This window comes from Coregonus clupeaformis, chromosome 30, assembly GCF_020615455.1.
Source record: "Coregonus clupeaformis isolate EN_2021a chromosome 30, ASM2061545v1, whole genome shotgun sequence".
NCBI lineage: Eukaryota > Metazoa > Chordata > Actinopteri > Salmoniformes > Salmonidae > Coregonus > Coregonus clupeaformis.
Genome location: NC_059221.1, coordinates 30,208,985 through 30,231,695, shown reverse-complemented (window position 1 = coordinate 30,231,695; position 22,711 = coordinate 30,208,985). Strand labels below are relative to the sequence as shown.

General features: G+C 42.0%; 1 protein-coding gene across 1 annotated transcript in view; it reads right to left on the bottom strand.

The window, feature by feature from the left end:
* The window catches only part of LOC121545603 (V-set and transmembrane domain-containing protein 2-like protein), a 28,867-nt gene extending 6,392 nt beyond the window's left edge, over window positions 1-22,475 (bottom strand). Inside the window, exons 1-3 of the mRNA XM_041856269.2 lie at window positions 22,150-22,475; window positions 2,754-2,920; window positions 1,156-1,200 (exon numbers count right to left, since the gene is read on the bottom strand). Of these exons, the coding sequence (XP_041712203.2) occupies window positions 1,156-1,200; window positions 2,754-2,920; window positions 22,150-22,267 (330 nt within the window). The 5' untranslated portion in view covers window positions 22,268-22,475. The remainder of the gene's footprint in view (window positions 1-1,155; window positions 1,201-2,753; window positions 2,921-22,149) is intronic.
* Between the last annotated feature and the right edge of the window lie 236 nt (window positions 22,476-22,711).

Sequence of the window (22,711 nt, the reverse complement as noted above, 5' to 3'; positions counted from 1 at the left end):
AGTCTGATAGGGAATGCCTAAATAGGTATTCAGGGGAGATACCTATTTAGGCATTCCCTAGCTGCTGGGCTGCTCAGTCCTGGCCCTGGGGGTCTGCCGTACTGTTGGTTGTCACTCTGGCCTTGGCCTAACACACCTGAAATCAATAATGAATGTTTCACTAAGATCCTAAAGCTGAGTGGGGTGTGTTGGGTTGAGGCGCTGCAGGGCCGTGGACTGCTAGGGGCAGGACGGGGTGACCCAGCTATATTGTGTGTAAGAAAAAGAGCTCTACAGTACTATTAGGCCTATGATATGAATGATATGGAGGATGTACTGTTTCTGTGTGTTAATGAGTAGGAGGTGTATGTGTGTTTTTATTAAACTTTTGATTTCCAAACCTTTCCCTTGAGATATATATAAAAAAAAGATGGGAAGGAAGTTGTGTTGGTGACTGGACTGGTGGGGGTCAGGCGTTCAGGCGGCTAGGGCTGGCTGGGCAGTCTGGCTGAAATTTGATATAGAGGATGTCTTAATAAAGACAATCAAAAGTTAAGTCTTTGTACTTTATTTGTAAGAGTTGTTTATTTGTTAGGCTATTTGTTAAAGGTGCAACACAATATTGATTACTGAAATATCATTGATCTAGTTCAGTCTTATCAATCACTTAAACATATTTAAAAATGATCTCTTACATGATGACTGGGCATTTTTGCAAACTTTTTGTTGTTCTAAATAGAGATGGCTAGAAGGGCCATGGGTCATATTAGATTGTGTAGAAATTCAGGAAATTAACTTTAGATGCCCCAAAAAAATGGGAGGACCCTCAGACACCCCGGCAAGTTATGTTCCACCCACCTCTAAAACCAAAGTTGCACCCCTGGAGACAACCACATATAAGAGTCAAATATACAGGATACCAACATTCCCTTCAAGCTAAACATTTTATTTTATTTTTTTATTCATATCTAAAATCTATGAATAAAAAAGCTGCAAATGTGAAAAAAAACTGACATTCAGCTTCCACAGCCTCCAAGAAATGTCAGTACTTATTGCAATGTTTCTTTGGTAATGAGGCCTCTATTGGACACTAGATTCCCAACAAGACAAATACAAAAGTGCAAAAGAGACGCCAGACAGGAGATATAACATATAATGCAGTAAGTAAAGACTCACACTTATTTTGGTAGCATCCTTTGACATCTCATCCTGGGGTACAACCTGTAGGAAAGAGATTTCAAAGAATAAGAAACTTTAGAAATACTTTTATATATTTTTTAAATGTCCCCATTGTGTAAAACTGCCTTACATTGATGATGTGTCCACTTACAGGTAATTTCACCAAAGAGCAGAACATAGATAATGGGCCTAATAATGCCTAATTCACAGGTAATTGCATCAAAAACATACAGCTGGACTCAAAATTACATACGGTATGTGGAGATTCACCACTCTATTGAGAGTAATATATTGAGAGGTGAAACCTGGGTCGGGGCCTTTTAAGAAGTGTAACTTGGTCAAAAAATACAATTTTAAAAGGAATAGTTTCACCATATTAAGACAAGAGTTCAGTTCACGTAACAGGGTTGACCTTAAAATGAGGGACAGACATAAATTAAATCACTAATCAATAAATAATAATCTCCAGAAATAACTTTGTCAAAGCAAAAAAATTAGGGCTTTACAATGGTGGTGAAAAATGTGAGAAATGTGGGGGTTTAGTGGGTTCAAATCTACCTAGAAGTCACAGAGGCTGCACAAAGAGACTTGTCAAAATGCTGAATTTAGCACTTTAGCAAGTCTTTATTCATATAAAGAAATATGATTTATTGAAATCTCCATGTGGTCTATATTAAACGGCAGTATAATAAATATAACAGGCTTTTCAAATTCAATATTGGTGCACAATTTCTACTTTAAATATCAAAGGGACGCAAAAGGCACTCTTTTCGTGGACCGACCCACCTTTGTTTCCCCCAAGGCACCAATCTCCACAATCTTTGTATTCCCCACATTTGTAATATTAATTCGAAAACAAAACAATTATGTAATACATTTCAACCTGTACCTATATTATCATATAGGCATGATTCATCCAGAAAAAGAGGGTTCACTACAGCATAGCCTGTACAGTATTCTAGGCCAGTAGCACCACCTGCCTAATGCTCCAGCAAGGGAAGGAAGCATGGTGTAACAAAGCCAGTCCTCAGGGACACTTCATGAATAATGAATCAGAGTGAGGTGAGAGGAAGTTTCTTTACATTTCTCCCTTTTCCAATTAAAAAGTGTCGGAAGACACAGCAGGAGGCCTGGAAAACATTCCGTCTGTCCTCATGGAAAACCTGCTCTGCTTTGCCCAGCTCAGGTGCATTTTCCCATGAGATGGTTCCTCAGCCTCCTCATCTGTTCCTGTGCCTCAGGGGCACCTGGGGAACCTGCTGCTATTTCTGCCTACTGCAGTGATTAATGTGTGGTTTGTTACCTTGCTGCTCACCTCACTCAGTTTATCCCTGTGTACTTTATTAGTTGGTACTGATTCTGACTTGTATAACTGTGCCTCGATGGCAAACTCTAAGGATTGGGATTTAGTAAGGAGTTTGTGCGCATAGCCTACAGTACTGTATTCTAATGCTTTGCTATTTGCAATGTGGGAGAATAAGAAGACTTTGTTCCACATCTATTTATCCTCTGCCTCAAACCTTTGATCACTGATCACAGAACACCTCACCAACAACATTATTTCAACAGTGACAGAGAGTGAGCAGTCTAGCTACCTGATTGGAGGTCCAGGGCTGTTTCTCTGTCCAGTCTCTGTGGTTCCTGATATACCACCACTGGATCTCAAGGGAGTAGGAGGGGCCTGCCCCCCGGAAGGAGCATGCCATCTCCACGTCCTGGCCACTCTGTGTTGTGATGTCATGGGGGACCTCTGTGAACACAGCTGTATGGAGAGAAAAAAGCTAAGTTAACAGTTGGCTTTAAAAAAGATGACTCAGTCCTCTCTGAAGACAATACGGGTGGTGTTTGCTCTTACTGCAGTTGATTTACAGCGATGATAATACGCTGTGATTGTAAATGGTCTCTAATAGAATATTGAGTTAACCCTAGTAATAGTGTGCATAAATCTTTTATTTATTTTTTACAACACAACACAATCCAGAAATACTTGTGTTTCTAAGCAACTATGAGGAATGCAATCATAAATCCTCATTTACCAGTTAAAACATTTCCATTTTGATGAGTATAATTTGTTGGTCTGATGTAATTAATAAGGAGCATCCAGACACTGCACTTGATTAATTTATGAAATTGCTTCTTTCAATTATTGATAAACATGCACCTGTTAAGAAACTGACTGTTAGAACTGTTAAGGCTCCATGGATTGATGAGGAATTGAAAAACTGTATGGTTGAAGGAGATGGGGCAAAATGAGTGGCTAATAAGTCTGGCTGCACATCTGACTTACTGTAAATTAAGAAATTATGTGACTAAACTCAACAAAAAGAAGAAGAAACTGTATTATGAAGCCAATATCAATTATATAAAGAATGATGGAAAAAAACTTTGGAGTACTTTAAATGAAATTATGGGCAGAAAGACAAATTCTTTCATCAAATCAGATGGCTTATTCATCACAAAACCAGTTGATGTTGCCAGTTATTTTAATGATTACTTCATTGGCAAAGTGGACAAACTTAGGCAGGAAATGCCAACAACGAACCTCAGCAGAATCTGGTAATAAATGGTGTGGCTGTTGAAAAAGTTGAGGAGACTAAATTACTTGGTGTTACCTTAGATTGTAAACTGTCAAGGTCAAAACATATAGATTCAATGGTTGTAAAGATGGGGAGAGGTCTGTCCACACTCCAAAAAGCAAGTCCTGCAGGCTCTAGTTTTGTCGTATCTTGATTATTGTCCAGTCATGTGGTCAAGTGCTGCAAAGAAAGACCTAGTTAAGCTGCAGCTGGCCCAGAACAGAGCAGCACGTCTTGCTCTTCATTGTAATCAGAGGGCTAATATAAATACTATGCATGACAGTCGCTCTTGGCTAAGAGTTGAGGAGAGACTGACTGCATCACTTCTTCTTTTTATAAGAAACATTCATGTGTTGAAAATTCCAAATTGTTTGCATAGTCAACTTACACACAGCTCTGACACACACACTTACCCCACCAGACATGCCACCTGGGGTCTTTTCACAGTCCCCAAATCCAGAACAAATTCAAGAAAGCGTACAGTATTATATAGAGCCATTATTGCATGGAACTCCCTTCCATCTCATATTGCTCAAATGAACAGAAAACCTGATTTCAAAAAACAGATAAAGCAACACCTCACAGCACAACGCCTTTTTCCTATTTGACCTATATATTTTGTGTGTATGTACTGATATGTAGGCTACGTGTGACATTTTTAAATGCATGTAGTTCTGTCGTTGAGCTGTTCTTGTCTATTAATGTTCTGTATTATGTCATGTTTCATGTTTTGTATGGACCCCAGGAAGAGTAGTTTCTGCTTTAGCAGTAGCTAATGGGGATCCTAATAAAATACCAAAAATACCAATCATTGTGCTCACCTGGCTTGCTCTTTAGTTAGCCTTATTATTTAACATTTGTAATATTTTGTTTTATTAATGTTACCACTTTGCCTGTAAACTAAAGAAGGCATTACTGCCAAAACAGCTTCCCTGTTTTTGTTTTTCAGTTAAAATATGTACTGAAGTTTTGCACTACAACAGACAGCTTTGACAGATTTTCTAAAGTAGTTCTGATGAGCAATGTCACAACTGAAAACTGCAGCTTTGCTGAAGAGCTGGCAAACTAAATAGGATTGGGTGTATCTCTCTCCAGCATAAAACCTTTTAGATCAGGGGTGTCAAACTGCTGCTCATCAGGGGTGTCAAACTCATTCCATGGAGGGCCTAGTGTCTGCGGGTTTTTGGTTTTTCCTTTCAATTAAGACCTAGACAACCAGGTGAGGGGAGGTCTTTATTAATTAGTGACTTTAATTAATCAATCAAGTACAAGGGAGGAGCGAAATCCCTCAGTCACTCGGCCCTCCAAGTGTATCTTTCCTGCAATTCCTGATTACTTATTCTTAAAGCAAAGGTAATTTATATACATTAGATAACCACTGGGAATTGTCGGATCAGAATTGGTGCTTACAAGAAAACATTACCCCCAAAAACGACATCAACCTTGAGAAAATCAACTGGCTGGAGAATGAGAGAGAGAGTGAACAGAATTCACTGAGCTACAGAAAGAGCGAGAGAGAGAGAGTGAACAGCATTCACTGAGCTACAGAGAGCGAGAGAGAGAGAGAGAGAGTGAACAGCATTCACTGAGCTACAGAGAGAGAGAGAGTGAACAGCATTCACTGAGCTACAGAGAGAGAGAGAGAGTGAACAGCATTCACTGAGCTACAGAGAGAGAGAGAGAGAGAGAGAGAGAGAGAGAGAGTGAACAGCATTCACTGAGCTACAGAGAGAGCGAGAGAGAGAGAGAGTGAACAGCATTCACTGAGCTACACAGAGAGAGAGAGAGAGAGTGAACAGCATTCACTGAGCTACAGAGAGAGAGAGAGAGAGTGAACAGCATTCACTGAGCTACAGAGAGAGAGAGAGAGAGAGAGTGAACAGCATTCACTGAGCTACAGAGAGAGCGAGAGAGAGAGTGAACAGCATTCACTGAGCTACAGAGAGAGAGAGTTGGCCATGGTGCTGAAAGTCCAGTGCTGCTGCCAGTTTATTGTTAGCTCCCAGGTGGTATGCTTTTTCAATCTCCACTAGAATACCGGAGAACATTGCATAGGGGCAATAAACTAATTCTGTTTCTTCCAAAAATGTCGATCTACCTTTATTTTTATTCCACCGCTTCCAAGTCTGAGTTTAAGAGCCTCTGTAAATCTCTGGGCCAACTGTGCATACTGGGAAAGCAATGTCTCCCGCTCCAGAGAGTTACAAGCCCCCAGTCATATCTCCATTGTAAATCGATCAAATCCCTTTGAATTGTTTCATTTGCCAGACACAAAACACACTTTGCATCGATTCACCATTATGATGGGAAGTGGAGAAGCAGGCTAAAATGTTATTGTATTAAAATCAGTGATGTAAACTGTCATTAAATAGATAGGCTCTCTGTATTGGTTTTTGACGTTGATCATGTTTCTTTTTGATTTAGTACAGATGTAGGATCTTAAAATAATCCTGCAGCAACAGGAAGAAGCGCCGGAGAAGATGGCTGCCGTTTTACAGCCCTCTAACCAATTGTACTATTATGTGTGTTTTTCCGCGTTATTTGTAATTTATTTTGTACATAATGTTTCTGCCATCGTCTCTTATAACCAAAAAGAGCTTCTGGATATCAGGACAGCGATTACTCACCTCGTATTGGACGAAGATTTTTTCTTCAACGAGGCGGCCGCGAAGGATATCATACAGACACCCGACAAGGCCCAAATCCCCGTCATTCGCGTGAGGAAGAGACGGAGATATCGCGGGACGTAGATCCGGTGCCTTGTAAGGATCCGACGGCGAGCGAGTAAACTGCCTCTTCCATCAATCCTATTAGCCAACGTTCAATCTTTTGAAAATAAAGTGGACGATTTAAGATTACGGTTATCCTACCAACGGGACATTAAAAACTGTAATATCTTATGTTTCACGGAGTCGTGGCTGAACGACAACAATGATAACATTCAGCTAGCAGGCTATACGCTACATCGGCAGGACAGAACGGCTGACTCCGGTAAGACAAGGGGTGGCGGTCTGTGTATATTTGTAAACAACAGCTGGTGCACAAAGTCAAATACTAAGGAAGTCTCGAGGTTTTGTTCGCCTGAGGTAGAGTATCTTATGATAAGCTGTAGACCACACTATTTACCAAGAGAGTTTTCATCTATATTTTTCATAGCTGTCTATTTACCACCACAAACCAATGCTGGCATTAAGATTGCACTGAATGAGTTGTACAAGGCCATTAATCAACAGGAAAACGCTCATCCAGATGCAGCGCTCCTAGTGGCCGGGGACTTTAATGCAGGGAAACTGAAATCCGTTCTACCTAATTTCTACCAGCATGTTAAATGTGCAACCAGAGGGAAAAAAACTCTAGACCACCTTTACTCCACACACAGAGACGCATACAAAGCTCTCCCTCGCCCTCCATTTGGCAAATCTGACCATAACTCTATCCTCCTGATTCCTGCTTATAAGCAAAAACTAAAGCAGGAAGCACCAGTGACTCGGTTAATAAAAAAGTGGTCAGATGACGCAGATGCTAAGCTACAGGACTGTTTTGCTAGCACAGACTGGAACATGTTCCGGGATTCTTCAGACAGCATTGAGGAGTACACCACATCAGTCACTGGCTTCATCAATAAGTGCATCGATGATGTCGTCCCCCACAGTGACCGTACGTACATACCCCAACCAGAAGCCATGGATTACAGGAAACATCCGCACTGAGCTAAAGGGTAGAGCTGCCGCTTTCAAGGAACGGGACTCTAACCCGGACGCTTATAAGAAATCCCGCTATGACCTCCGACGAACCATCAAACAGGCAAAGAGTCAATACAGGTCTAAGATTGAATCATACTACACTGGCTCTGACGCTCGTCGGATGTGGCAGGGCTTGAAAACTATTACAGACTACAAAGGGAAGCACAGCCGCGAGCTGCCCAGTGACACAAGCCTACCAGACGAGCTAAACCACTTCTATGCTCGCTCGAGGCAAGCAACACTGAAGCATGCATGAGAGCACCAGCTGTTCCGGATGACTATGTGATCACGCTCTCCGTAGCCGATGTGAGTAAGACTTTTAAGCAGGTCAACATTCACAAGGCCGCAGGGCCAGACGGATTACCAGGACGTGTACTCCGAGCATGTGCTGACCAACTGGCAAGTGTCTTCACTGACATTTTCAACATGTCCCTGACTGAGTCTGTAATACCAACATGTTTCAAGCAGACCACCATAGTCCCCGTGCCCAAGGACTCTAAGATAACCTGCCTAAATGACTACCGACCCGTAGCACTGACGTCTGTAGCCATGAAGTGCTTTGAAAGGCTGGTCATGGCTCACATCAACAGCATTATCCCAGAAACCATAGACCCACCCCAATTTGCATACCGCCCCAACAGATCCACAGATGATGCAATCTCTATCGCACTCCACACTGCCCTTTCCCACCTGGACAAGAGGAACACCTACGTGAGAATGCTATTCATTGACTACAGCTCAGCATTCAACACCATAGTGCCCTCTAAGCTCATCACTAAGCTAAGGATCCTGGGACTAAACACCTCCCTCTGCAACTGGATCATGGACTTCCTGACGGACCGCCCCCAGGTGGTAAGGGTAGGTAACAACACATCTGCCACACTGATCCTCAACACGGGGGCCCCTCAGGGGTGCGTGCTCAGTCCCCTCCTGTACTCTCTGTTCACCCATGACTGCATGGCCAGGCACGACTCCAACACCATCATTAAGTTTGCCTACGACACAACAGTGGTAGGCCTGATCACCGACAACGATGAGACAGCCTATAGGGAGGAGGTCAGAGATCTGGCCGTGTGGTGCCAGGACAACAACCTCTCCCTCAACGTGACCAAGACAAAGGAGATGATTGTGGACTACAGGAAAAAAAAGAGGACTGAGCACGCCCCCATTCTCATCGACGGGGCTGTAGTGGAACAGGTTGAGAGCTTCAAGTTCCTTGGTGTCCACATCACCAACGAACTATCATGGTCCAAACACACCAAGACAGTCGTGAAGAGGGCACGACAAAGCCTATTCCCCCTCAGGAGACTAAAAAGATTTGGCATGGGTCCTCAGATCCTCAAAAAATTCTACAGCTGCACCATCGAGAGCATCCTGACTGGTTGCATCACCGCCTGGTATGGCAACTGCTTGGCCTCCGACCGCAAGGCACTACAGAGGGTAGTGCGTACGGCCCAGTACATCACTGGGGCAAAGCTTCCTGCCATCCAGGACCTCTATACCAGGCGGTGTCAGAGGAAGGCCCTCAAAATTGTCAAAGACTCCAGCCACCCTAGTCATAGACTGTTCTCTCTGCTACCGCACGGCAAGCGGTACCGGAGTGCCAAGTCTAGGTCCAAAAGACTTCTCAACAGCTTCTACCCCCAAGCCATAAGACTCCTGAACAGCTAATCATGGCTACCCGGACTATTTGCACTGCCCCCCCACCCCATCCTTTTACGCTGCTGCTACTCTGTTAAGTATTTATGCATAGTCACTTTAACTCTACCCACATGTACATATTACCTCAACTACCTCAACTAGCCGGTGCCCCCGCACATTGACTCTGCAACGGTACCCCCCTGTATATATAGCCTCCCTACTGTCACTTTATTTTACTTCTGCTCTTTTTTTTCTCAACACTTTTTTTGTTGTTGTTTTATTCTTACTTTTTTTGTTTAAAATAAATGCACTGTTGGTTAAGGGCTGTAAGTAAGCATTTCACTGTAATGTCTGCACCTGTTGTATTCGGCGCATGTGACCAATACAATTTGATTTGATTTGATTTGATTTGAAATGTGAATTATTATGTGGATTATAATTAATAGACATTTTTGGAGAGTTGATACATTTTCCGTAAGGGAAAATCAAGTCTGAAATTTCAAAGTAGAAATTAGAAACTTACTTTTCAAACCTCAAATACACTACACGTTTTACATTTCCTGCATTGCAGGAAAGTTATCCTGCAACAGGGTGACCAAATTAAGATCCTACATCTGTATGAATCATGATAACACTTTTGTATGACTTGATGCCAAATGGGTTTAGAGGGAAAATATGTGGGAATGATTGACAATACAACAGTCTGTGTGTATTTCTCTTATTCTAAATGACTACATTGACTGAGAAACAATGCTAATTCAAAGATGGCCTGTGTAATCAATAGCACCCTGTCTGCACATCTTAATTAGAGGCCACAAAGGACTTTGGAAGTTGGATGAATGGAGGAATCATTATCTTCACAATAACATGATAGTGTAATAGACTTAGACAATCACTACAATCAATGCTGAAAAACTGCAACAGAAAGACAGACATGACAGATGAATAAAGGCCCACCCACAATGCAGAGAAATGGATAAGAAAGAAGGGAAACTTTGAGGCTCTGAAAAGCCTGGGAGGGCTCTTGTCATCATCTTCCTTTGAAATGTGGAGTTAGTTAATGAAACACTGATCAAAGCTAGCTGGAGGTGCTTCTTCATGGTATTGTCTTAATCTACCTTAAAACTTCATATTCTTTTGTAAGATATACTGTAGCTAAATACAGACAAAAATAGAGATCCACCACATATCCTCACTGCATGAGACCTTTTTTCTTAAATCTCACCATTTTCTTTGTGGAAAAAGGATTGCAGACCACACTGTACCGTAAGCGGAGAGATGGAGATCTATGTGATTGCACAGTATAAAAGATTACTGAGTGTGGCTGGGATGGGAAATAAACAATTTCTATAATCTATTCCCTTGAGATCTAATGAGCGAGGCGAGCAGTCGGGTAACTTGCTTATTGGAATCTACAGCAGCAGCTTATACTCAGGAGGAGAAATTCCGCTCAAGCCTCCAAATAAAACATTATTCCAAGTTGCAGTCTGATAGTCACACTGCGCAGCATAGTCCAACATCAAGCCATTACACAACATAAACATCATTTGCATTCTCCTTCTCTGATCCATGTTCTGGGCTGGAAGTTGCTGTACCGCAATGACTCATCTAGAGTTCCACTCTCACCCCTATGAAATTCCACTGCAACAGTCTTCCCCTCTCTCTCGCACTCACAAGAGTCCACCTCTGAATATGAATGCTTCTATTCTGTAATTTTGAGTTTGAAAGTTTTGAAATCATCCTGCCCTAATTTTGGTGGTTAGACAACAGTAGACAACAATTGGTAGTTCCCCCCTTACAATGTAGCTAGCTCTGGGAATGAAAGCAGGAACACAAGAAAGAGAGAGAGAGAGAGAGAGAGAGAGAGAGAGAGAGAGAGAGAGAGAGAGAGAGAGAGAAAGAGAAAATATCAACAGCTCACACAATCACTCCAGAAACAAAGGGCTAAGCACAATGGAGCCCCACTGCCTTCGAACAACCAACTCCTGCAGCAAGAATTCTGATGCCAAAACTTCAGCACTGTCTTCCATTTAATCCACCAGTACCATCCACAGCCTTGCCTTGGGCATCTCTCCAACTTGATCTCACTAGAGCTCATTTTGTGCAATCCCTGCAGTTTTGGCTCAAAATCTCTCTCAAAATTCAAAGTTAAAAGAATATCCCCTGCCACAGAAAATAATGTAAAAAGTGACTGAAGTTTCAGTTGAGTTTATCAGAGGCTCTTTAGACAGAGCTCATCAGTTCATATTGTAATGGTAAATAACATTGGGCAATGGACTCAGGACAATGGTGATGCGTGTTAGTGATATCTGTTATGTGTAGTCAATAAATTCCAAACACAGTAGGTGGTATCATCCATAAAGCTCTTGTTCCAGCCATCATCCACAGGGCTGAGGATTTCTAAATGTTTCGTCACTAACAGTGTTAGCTACATGTAAAGCCCCACCCTCCACCCCCCACCCCCCACCTCGCAGCCCAAAACCCCAGCTCTCAAAGCCGTTATGATCCATGCTGGGGGTCTGCCTCTGTCGCTTAGAGCTCCTGCTGCTGTCAGATGATGTATGAGGATATTGTTCCTTACAGCACAGCATGTCTGGTATCTGTAAGGCAATCTAGTGATATGAATCATGTCATCATCAGCCTCCTCTTAAGATGTCAGTGTTATGCATTACAGGGGGGAGCTCTAATGAACTACACATATCTACTGATCTGGAGGCAGATAGGGATTGTACATGACACTTTTGAAAATAGAATGTAGATGCGGGAAGAGAGGGTGAATAGAGAGAAGGGAAGGTGAGTTGGATGACAGAGAGATCACAAAGTGAGTGAGAGATGGAGAGATGGTGTCAGTAGAGAGAGAGAGAGGAGAAGAGAAAATGGATAGTAATTTGAAGAAGAGAAACTAAGAGGAACTGGAGATAGTGGAGAATAGTGACATTTAAAAAGAGGACATCTTGAGGGCCCTGGGAATGGAAATGCATTTACAAAGAACACAGAATGCACTGTACACACAAAGTAGTGTATTTCTTTTATAGCCTAGTCTTGATGCTTTTAACAATAAATATCTATTCAAATTTCAGTATCTACAAAAAAGAGCATGAAAACAAGTTACTAACTGTAAGTCGCTCTGGATAAGAGCGTCTGCTAAATGACTAAAATGTAAATGTAATGTGCTATGATGCGCTCTCCCTCCCTAGATGATAGCTGGCCAAGCAGATTCATTAACCACTGCAGTTGCTCCCACAGACCCAGGCAGAGAGAGGCTCGTCTCCAAGTTCAGCCTCTCCCTTTGATTTCTTACTTATCACTGGCAGGCCAGCCAGCTCCATCCACTCCACTGAAATAATTGCCTCTTCTAACGATGCTCTCTTAATATACTGTAAATAGCAGCAATCATGTTTCAAAGACACCTGTAAGCTTCTTGAAGACACAGTAAACAGACAGTGACTAACTATCCAAAGGTCATCTGACTGTTTGTTTGTTTATGCTGTGATGTAATGCATATAGCCCATTCTGAAATTAGTCTTTAGTGAATGTCTTTTGCTTTCGTTCTTATGAAGTGAAATTCTCTGTAGATATTTCTGTTCGTAATGAATAGCCTACATGGTTAGGCCTAGTAATCTACCAGGAAAAGGGTCTTGTAAATCTTATGGAGAACAGTGGAAACTGGGGTAATTAAAATGAAAATATGATTAACCCTGGTTTGAGTCGTTACATTTTTCAATGAGCAATTTTGGCACAAGACAGAGTTTTATGCAGCTGATTACAAAAAGTCAACAAAGTGACAATCTAAAAAACAAATGTCAAACATTATCATACATAAACCTTGTGAAGCCTCTCTGTTCTCAGAACAAAGCTGAAGTCATTTGAGATTTAGGCCTATATAACACCACAATGAGAGATGTGTAATGTATTTTACAGAGCTCTATAAAGCAGGAATTTGGGTCCCAACCAGTAGTTACTATAACAAGCATAAAAGCTCTAAATGATTATAAGTCAGTGATGTACAGTGCCTTGCAAAAGTATTGATCCCCCTTGGCGTTTTTCCTATTTTGTTGCATCACAACCTGTAATTTAAATGGATTTTTATTTGGATTTCATGTAATGGACATACGCAAAATAGTCCAAATTGGTGAAGTGAAATGAAAAAAAGAACTGAATATGTATTCACCCCCTTTGCTATGATGCCCCTAAATAAGATCTGGTGCAACCAATTACCTTCAGAAGTCACATAATTAGTTAAATAAAGTCCACCTGTGTGCAATCTAAGTGTCACATTATCTCAGTATATATACACCTGTTCTGAAAGGCCCCAGAGTCTGCAACACCACTAAGCAAGGGGCACCACCAAGCAAGCGGCACCATGAAGACCTAGGAGCTCTCCAACAGGTCAGGGACAAAGTTGTGGAGAAGTACAGATCAGGGTTGGGTTATAAAAAAATATCCGAAACTTTGAACATCCCACGGAGCACCATTAAATCAATTATTAAAAAATTGAAAGAATATGGCACCACAACAAACCTGCCAAGAGAGGGCCGCCCACCAAAACCCACGGACCAGGCAAGGAGGGCATTAATCAGAGAGGCAACAAAGAGACCACAGATAATCCTGAAGGAGCTGCAAAGCTCCACAGCGGAGATTGGAGTATCTGTCCATAGGACCACTTTAAGCCGTACACTCCACAGAGCTGGGCTTTACGGAAGAGTGGACAGAAAAAAGCCATTGCTTAAAGAAAAAAATAAGCAAACACGTTTGTGGGAGACTCCCCAAACATATGGAAGAAGGTACTCTGGTCAGATGAGGAAAACGCTTTGTCTGGCGCAAACCCAACACCTCTCATCACCCCGAGAACACCATCCCCACAGTGAAGCATGGTGGTGGCAGCATCATGCTGTGGGGATGTTTTTCATTGGCAAGGACTGGGAAAATGGTCTGAATTGAAGGAATGATGGATGGCGCTACATACAGGGAAATTCTTGAGGGAACCTGTTTCAGTCTTCCAGAGATTTGAGACCGGGACAGAGGTTCACCTTCCAGCAGGACAATGACCCTAAGCATACTACTAAAGCAACACTCGAGTAGTTTAAGGGGAAACATTTAAATGTCTTGGAATGGCCTAGTCAAAGCCCAGACCTCAATCCAATTGAGAATCTGTGGTATGACTTAAAGATTGCTGTACACCAGCGGAACCTATCCAACTTGAAGGAGCTGGAACAGTTTTGCCTTGAAGAATGGGCAAAAATCCCAGTGGCTAGATGTGCCAAGCTTATAGAGACATACCCCAAGAGACTTGCAGCTGTAATTGCTGCAAAAGGTGGCTCTACAAAGTATTGACTTTGGGGGGGGTGAATAGTTATGCACACTCAAGTTTTCTGATTTATTGTCTTATTTCTTGTTTGTTTCACCCCAAAAATTATTTTGCATCTTCAAAGTGGTAGGCATGTTGTGTAAATCAAATAATGATACAACCCCCCCAACAAATCCATTTTAATTCCAGGTTGTAAGGCAACAAAATAGGAAAAATGCCAAGGGAGGTGAATACTTTCGCAAGCCACTGTATGGCCTGGGATGTTTAAGATGATCTAGTGGAAATGCCAAGGCTTTATAATCCAGTCATCTGTATGCTACTTCCAACACATCTAACAGTCAAAATAGTGATATTCAGAATGATCACATAATAATTCCACGAGACTGTTCACTTCAGCGATTTACTGAAAGGTGTTTATTGGTTATTGTTCTGCATACAAAGTATTTTTCTTGTTACAGCATTTGAGAGAAATTGATAAGAATATCATTATCTAAATGCCTTAAAAAACAAACACTGCAAAAAATTGTCCAGTGGGAGAATGTGTTGAATACTCTGTCACTGTTTCATAGAATGTTTGGCTGAGCTAAAAGGACAGAAAAATATTCAACTAGGCTAAACACTGTACCAAATGAGTGGCATTACTGTTGTACAAAAAAAGAAAGATCACATGGCAGACACACACTGAGCCCCATGCTGAGCTGCCTGTATTACAATATGCAAGCAGTATCCTGTGAGACATGTACGGCTCTGGCGGCCTTTGAGTCCATTGACATATGCAACTCGTGTCTCCTCCATGGCACTGTTTCCACTGTGTTTCATCCGTCACGAAGGAGAGCAATTAAATAGCCTCCCCACAACAATCAATGAATTCCGAGGCAAATACCTCACCTCAGAGATGGGACCATCAATAATCACAACAGTACTGCCTAGGGAAGGCATACAGTAGCTATCCAGAAGCTCTATCTGGACTCAGTAAACATGGATTCAAAATGCACTCATTACAATACATCCACACACAATAGCCTACACAGCCAGTTAAAGGTGTGAAATCCACGGAAATCCTTTGAACCTTCAAGTAAAAACAGAAAGGAACATTTAAAACAAAAAAGAGCATCCTCTTGCTCATCCTCTTTAAATCTCCCCAGCCAGCCAGCTAGCCAGCAGTCAGCCAAGCACAAATGGTGTGATGCAGCGCTACGAGAGATATCAGCGTTTGGTATCTAATCTCCTCGCCCTCCTAATGCACCCAGGAGTCTCTCTCTCCAGCAGCTGAGACTGAGAGGAGAGCTGATAGCTCAGAGAGCCAGCCAGGGCCAGGATAGTAGAGCAGGAGAGGAGGAGAGGAGCTGGAAGTGTGCCTGACAGTGCTACTGAAATTCACCTCCACTTAAATTGGCTTCTCCTCCTCAGGCGTTCCTAAGGAGATACTCATGGGGCAACCTGACACCGAAAATAAGAAATAAACAGGGCCTTTTTGGAGAACATGTAGTCAGGGATTTAACAAAACAGCCATGCTCTCTTTTTTTCCTCTCCCTCCACTTGTGGTGACTTTGATGAATGATGTAGCTCACACTGCTTATGTTTAGCACTCATCTGAAGTTAACGTAATCAGACAGGAGCAAGCTGGACGGCCCACTGAGGATTTCGAGTCGGAAGTCCTATATAGACAGGAATGACCTGTTGGAACATTCTGTGTTATCTAATACAATAGCAAAATGTGATTTGCGGTTCCCAAAAGGTAAACACAAGATAGGGAGAGATTTTGTAAATGTTGTACTTTTGTTACACATTTGCAACATGGTAATAAACATGATTTATCAATATAAATGAAAAGTACACTGAAAACCTGGATACTAATTTTCTCCATTGCACAGTTGTTCTTATTACTCTGTCCTAGCATGAACTCCATCCTTGATGATCTAGCCTATTTAATGACTGCTACACAGGAGGCTGGTGAGTGGAGGACGGCTCTAAATAATGACTGGAATAGAGCGAATGGAGTGGTATCAAACACATGGAAACCATTTGTTTGATGTGTTAAATACCATTCCATTCATTCCGTTCCAGCCATTATGAGCCCGTCCTCCCCAATTAAGGTGCCACCAGCCACCTATGGCTGAATACCAGTCAATATCCTTCACATAAGAACAGAAAACCAGATAAATATAATATACCTGTCCCACTTTCTCATACCACCCATTTAATCCATTAAAAAAAAAAAATTCTGAGAACTCTGAGACTGTCTCTTTTTCATTGAAAAGTACAGAACACCGTCCGGCTTTCTACAGTCTCTCTCAATGCCACATCAGTGGAGCCTTTGACAGCATGACTGTAGAGAGAGTGCAGCAATGACTTTGACGTGCCATATTAAAAAGAAAAACAGCCATGAAAAGTGTCACATTCGATTGGCCGCAACACATCAACCGTCTGCAGAAAAGTCCCCAGACATACAGATAGGGTACCGACACCCTCTAAAAAAAAACATAAGCTCATTTCTTTGGCCGCTAATCAAAAGTGACTCTGTGAATATGATGTCCTGATAATAATGTATCTGCAGCAGAATGTATCATCTCTTGTAGCTAAATGTATTGTCCTAAATGTTATCCTCCAGTGCTGAAAAGGCCTGGTCAACTGAAGTGATGACTTCAATCACATCTAACAACTGGGGACAAACGCTTGTTATTAACTGTTCATCATTGTAACCAACACTACTAATATATCAGTGCACTCAGATGGCTGAATGTCATGGTATTGCATAATTGTGTATATGAAAGCCAGATGACGATCTAATTAGCAACACCTCTATTTGCTATATTTGTGAAGATATCATTGTAATAGGCCCGACGTCCTTGGCCATAGCACCAATCTAACAGCAAAGTAACTGGATACAGACAGAACCCCTGCTGAAGGGAGATGTGAGGCTGGCATTAGCGCTGAGCTGCAGGAGGTGTGTGCAGTCAAGCAATACAAAACCACAGAAAAATATAATTTACCATTCTACATTACCGATAAGTGCAAGCTATCTAGCCCACTAGCCTTTTGAAATACCAAATAGCCCTTAAAATATTACTGCCAGCAATTAGAGGGACGGGTAAAAGACAAAAACATTGGATATGAAAGACAGACAGGAGCTCTGCATTGCTGGCAGGCAGCAGCAAAGACACTACTGGTTGGGTTTTAAACGATCCTGTGAATAACATGCAACATGCGTGCAGATATCAATTCCCTGTTGTCAAATTGCCTTTCCTACTAAATTGCTCTCAGTTATTCCAACCTTTCTACACTTTCTTGTTGTGTAAAACACAGCCTTGTAGATCATTAAAACCAAGAAAATACCATGGAACATACTGTAAATACACAGAGAAACAGAAAGAGTGAGTCTCCTGTGTATTACCATCACCCCTCTGGGTGAGCCAGCCCACTCCCAGAATGAGATGATTGAACAGTGCTGCTGGGTCTCCATTCACCCACTGTGTGTGAACCAGCCGCTCCACAGCAGCATAATTAGGGCTGGTCACTGCAGAGAAAGAGAAATGTTATAATGGATGTCCCTGTCTCAACATGGCCCCAGGCCAGCCTTCTAATTGAGCCAGGCCTCTGATATGGTGGACGGGAACATGGTGGCTGGTTAACATTGTATTTCCACACTGATAACATTGTTTTTAAACACACTGTGTAGGCTACCAGACTGAATAATACTGGAAACTAGCCCACATATGTTCAGTAGCTACATACTGTAAGCCTATTGAAAAGCAGCAACATGAATATGTTTTTACTGGTGTGACCCAAATCCATCTCATGTTTACAAAATAATCAAATTCATCTGCCTGATTACAACAACAAAAAAGTATAATCATAACTGGTAAACAAAGTTGTTTTTCTCCAAGCCCTTGAATGTTGTCTAATGCTGATAATGGGAGTAATAATTTCTTGGTGCCCTTCAGCGATGGGATACTGATGTCAATCCATATTAGTCCTCAAGGTTGGGCAAAGTAGTTGCCATGGGAAGTTTCTAACTCAGTGCATATGACTGTTATTAACTGATGACTTCAGACCTAATACTGACAAAAAAGGAAGAGCTTCCGACCTTATAAAAGTTATTTATGAAACAAACGAAAAAACATAAATAAAAAAGTGTTGTTTTTTACATGTGGCTTGTCCTTAAAAACAAAGAGGTATTATACTTCAAACATTTACTCAAGCTGCTGTCTTCATTGGTTCATTTCGGGACACCCATTAGGGCATGCAAGCTATTTAGAGAAGCAAATCTCAGTTCAACTCCACTAAAGCAAATCAACATGACTCCACTACTCACGCTGACTGCCAACATATGAGCCCTGCCAAGTCCTCTCCAGGAGGTCTGCGATAGCCACCACAGCAGTCATGTGTCTAATGTGAGATAAGCTTGCTCACTCTTCCAACCAGAGCCCAGAAGGATCCCTCCATCCAGTCCTCTTATGATCAAGGTTCGAGGAAATATAGAGGAAATATGGTTTATTCTCTGTGGGGAGAGCCAGTGAGAATTGGTGACTCCCAGAGACACTGGCATGAAAGGGACATGAGAGAGACTCTGTGACTCTGTATCGCCAGTCAAAAGGCACATCTTTTCTTCTCCAAAGTGCTCTGGGGATATGTTTGGCCAGAGACATAACGACATGAAAGGGAAATGACAAGGAAAAGACTGGTTCACTTTGAGGCGCTTATACTCCACAAGAGCCATCAGAACTGAATACACAGAGAGAAAACACATTGCATGACTGCTGGCTGAACCTACAGTTTGTAATGTGCTGCGTTTGAAGTGGCTGTTTTGGAGAGAGAGGAAAAGGAAATGGAGAGAGAGAGAGAGAGAGAGAGAGAGAGAGAGAGAGAGAGAGAGAGAGAGAGAGAGAGAGAGAGAGAAAAAAGGTCAATAGGTTGTATCAAGAGCCCTGTTATAAGGGCCCAGCCCATTCAATGCAGATCTGAAGCCTAGCGGTTAAGAGCGTTGGGCCAGTAACCGAAAGGTTGCTGGTTCAAATCCCTGAGCCTACTAAGTGAAAAATCTGTTGATGTGCCCTTGAGCAAGGCACTTAACCCTAAACTCTCCTGTAAGTTGCTCTGTATAAGAGTGTCTGCTAAATGACAACAAATCTAATGTAAATGGTACTTTATACTACTGAAACCTTTTCATATATGGCCCTCAAAAAGCTTCTATACAACTGCAAAGCACCTTTTTTTGTAGTGTAGTTACAGGTGCATCTAAACGTCTAACATATATTACTCCCACTCAAAAAATTGAGAGTGGAGAGGATGTGTGCCATTCAGAGCAGCTTATCTTGCCTGGTTTCAGGGTAACTTGGTCTGGTTAAGACCTTAGTCCCCTTCCCAGCAGAGGGACATCTGTCCCAGGATGATTCCTCCTGGCTGAGCATGATAGGGAGAGGAGCTGCTGCCAGTCCAGCCAGGATCCCACCACTGAGAGCAGGCCAGAGACCAGCCTGTCCGCCTCTCCTGCTCAGCGTGAGCCTGGCTTAATGAATAGTCAACACAAACTGCTAAGGCTGAAGCAGGAGTCACTGTAGGCCTAGAGCAGAGAGCAGAGAGCAGAGAGCAGAGAGCAGAGAGCAGAGCGAGGACATGGACGTTTGGTGGCGGTTTGTTATATAGCAGCCCGTACTATTGTTGAAGAGGAAATTTGAAAAATGACATATTTTATTCAGTAGCGTATCGGTTTAAATTATATTACCGGTATATTCATAATCTGTACACTGTTGGCTCTCAGTGTCTCAGTCTCTATGTGGGAGTGGCAGGATATGTTTGTTTTCTCTCCTCTTTAGCACTTAATTGATTAATTAATGTAATTGATTGGCTAGATAAAAAACCCTCTGGATAACAGTTGGTGATGCAGACTGCAGCATTCACAAATACTGGATAATGTCAACTGACACAATGACTGAAGGGACACTATAATAATTCGCCCACCTTGTAGCCCTTCAGGGCCAGTTTGCCCCATCCCCACGCTATGCTAAGGACCTGTTGCCACTACTTTAGGTCAGAAGCAGTGGGAGATTCATGCCCTGTAGAGGTGTTGGCACACAGTGGATGGACACAGCTGTCTGTCTGTAACAGTGTGACCTGCATGTCAGCCTGGTCTGTCTGGTTCCAGCCCACTGGCCAGAGGTTTACCCACACACCCTGGAGGAGCAGGTAATGAGCGTTCACACCCTGATACAAATGTAAGCTTTTTTTCTGCACATTAATTTTGGACACCAAGGTGCTTCCCATTTTCAAACTGGATAGAGTTTTATATGGGAAACATATTCCACATCTTAAGCTTTTCCATGGTGGACTAACGAGCCCTGGTGAGGTATAGTTCCTCCTCTGCAGTTCTCCTCCTCTGCTTTTCCTTAGATTCAAAGTTAATGAGTCATCAGAGAGATCTCACTTCTATCACTGATCACACAACCCAACATCACACTCTACATCACACAACCCAACCACAGAAATGATACCATGCATGTTATCATACTAGTATCTGCTAGTAACACCAGTGGGCATAATAGTGACAGTAGAAGAAGTGCTGGCAGAAGTAAGAATCTGATGTTCACTTTCCAGGGTATCATCAATATCTTGCTCAAGGGCATGGAGGTACTTAGCCTCACACGCAATCTTCTCTTCTCGACAGTCCATTTTTCTACCCATGCCAAACTTCTGTCCACACATCTGCTGAGCTGACAGCCAAGCAGCTGGGATCCCAAACACAAGATGATGAAGCCAGACAATAAATGTTTATCTGAATGATGCAACTAACTGTAAAATAGACTGCTGGAAGCCAGAGAGTGTTGCTGCATCATAAGAGAGTATGTGTCTCTAGTGGAGATGTTTTAGCCCTCCAGTTAGTATCACAGTATTTTGACCATTGTAGCCTATTATTGGACTACCCACTGTTTAAATGGCACTTGTTATCCACTCAATTCTGAAAATATTAGTATTGTGCCAGAATATAGGCTTGATGTATTCAATTACCACATGCAGTGGTTCTTTCAACAGTTAATTTTCATCAGCTGATAATTACATTGTTGTAACTATACAATTATGAGGCCATACTCAAAGAAGCAACACAGCTGACATAGTTTAGTTGAAACAAATAGATCGCTCCACACACATATATTTGCATAAATATAATACAGTTGATTGATCTGAACATTACATTTTCAATAACAATATTTCTGAATAAACCAATAATCTATTGAATGTAGCCATGCATTTCTTAATAAAATGAATTGTTTATGTATCGACTACAGTATATGTCATTCAGCAATGTGGAGAGTTGCACCAACACGAGATATATTCATCATAATATTTCTGCCTCCACTATTGTCTTGCTATGACGTAAATAGGATTGTCAGTGTGCTAAGTATTAACTATTATTTCACAGAAAACGGTATCTACAGATTTTTACATAAAAAGTTCAATAACTGTGCATATAGAACATGAATTAGCTGCAGGCGCTTGACTACCGGTAATATTAATGTGCAAAATAAATCCCTCATCCTTCTACCTCAGGTGTTCCCTTTATAAAGAAAAACACCTTTGCATCAGTTGCCTCCACCTTGATCATAGGCTACTGTCCGTCTATTCCCGCAGTATCTTCCTGGTGTTTACTGTCAATTGTTCCTTTCTGCATGTTGCACACTCATATCATTAAAATTGAACCAAATAAAACATTAGGACAGAAACGTACCGTTCCCGGAGATGTGGTTCTTTCCCTCTGCATGTCCACCTTGCCTTGTGGAGGCACTAAGTTGGATGTAGAGTCCCATGTAATGTAAAGTCCATACTATTACCCCAAAGGCTCCCATCTCTTTTGTTTGAGATTCCGTATTCTTTGCCACTCTTTCACATTAGGTGTAGTAAGTCTACAAGATCAAATCCAGGCAACGTGTTGTATAGATAGACCCCGATTTGAAACAAAAGCGCAGATCGCAGATATGAAGCGGTTTGATGGTGCAGCCGCCAGCTAGAGCAAGTCGCTGATACCTCGCTTCAGCTTGGTCGGCTCTGGATTCGGCGGAGGGAGATTTCTCCTCACACACAGAAAGGGGAGTGCCTTGCAATCGGGAATATCAATTAGGCGGAATGATCTAAGCGAGTTATTTATTCATTAAATTTTTACCAGACGGTCATTCTTAAAGCTGTAGGGCCATCCATCTTTGACAAACTATATATGTGAGCATTTATATCATACAAAAATAAACAAAAAATGAAGACAACTGATGCAACAAATAAATGCACATGGTCAATTA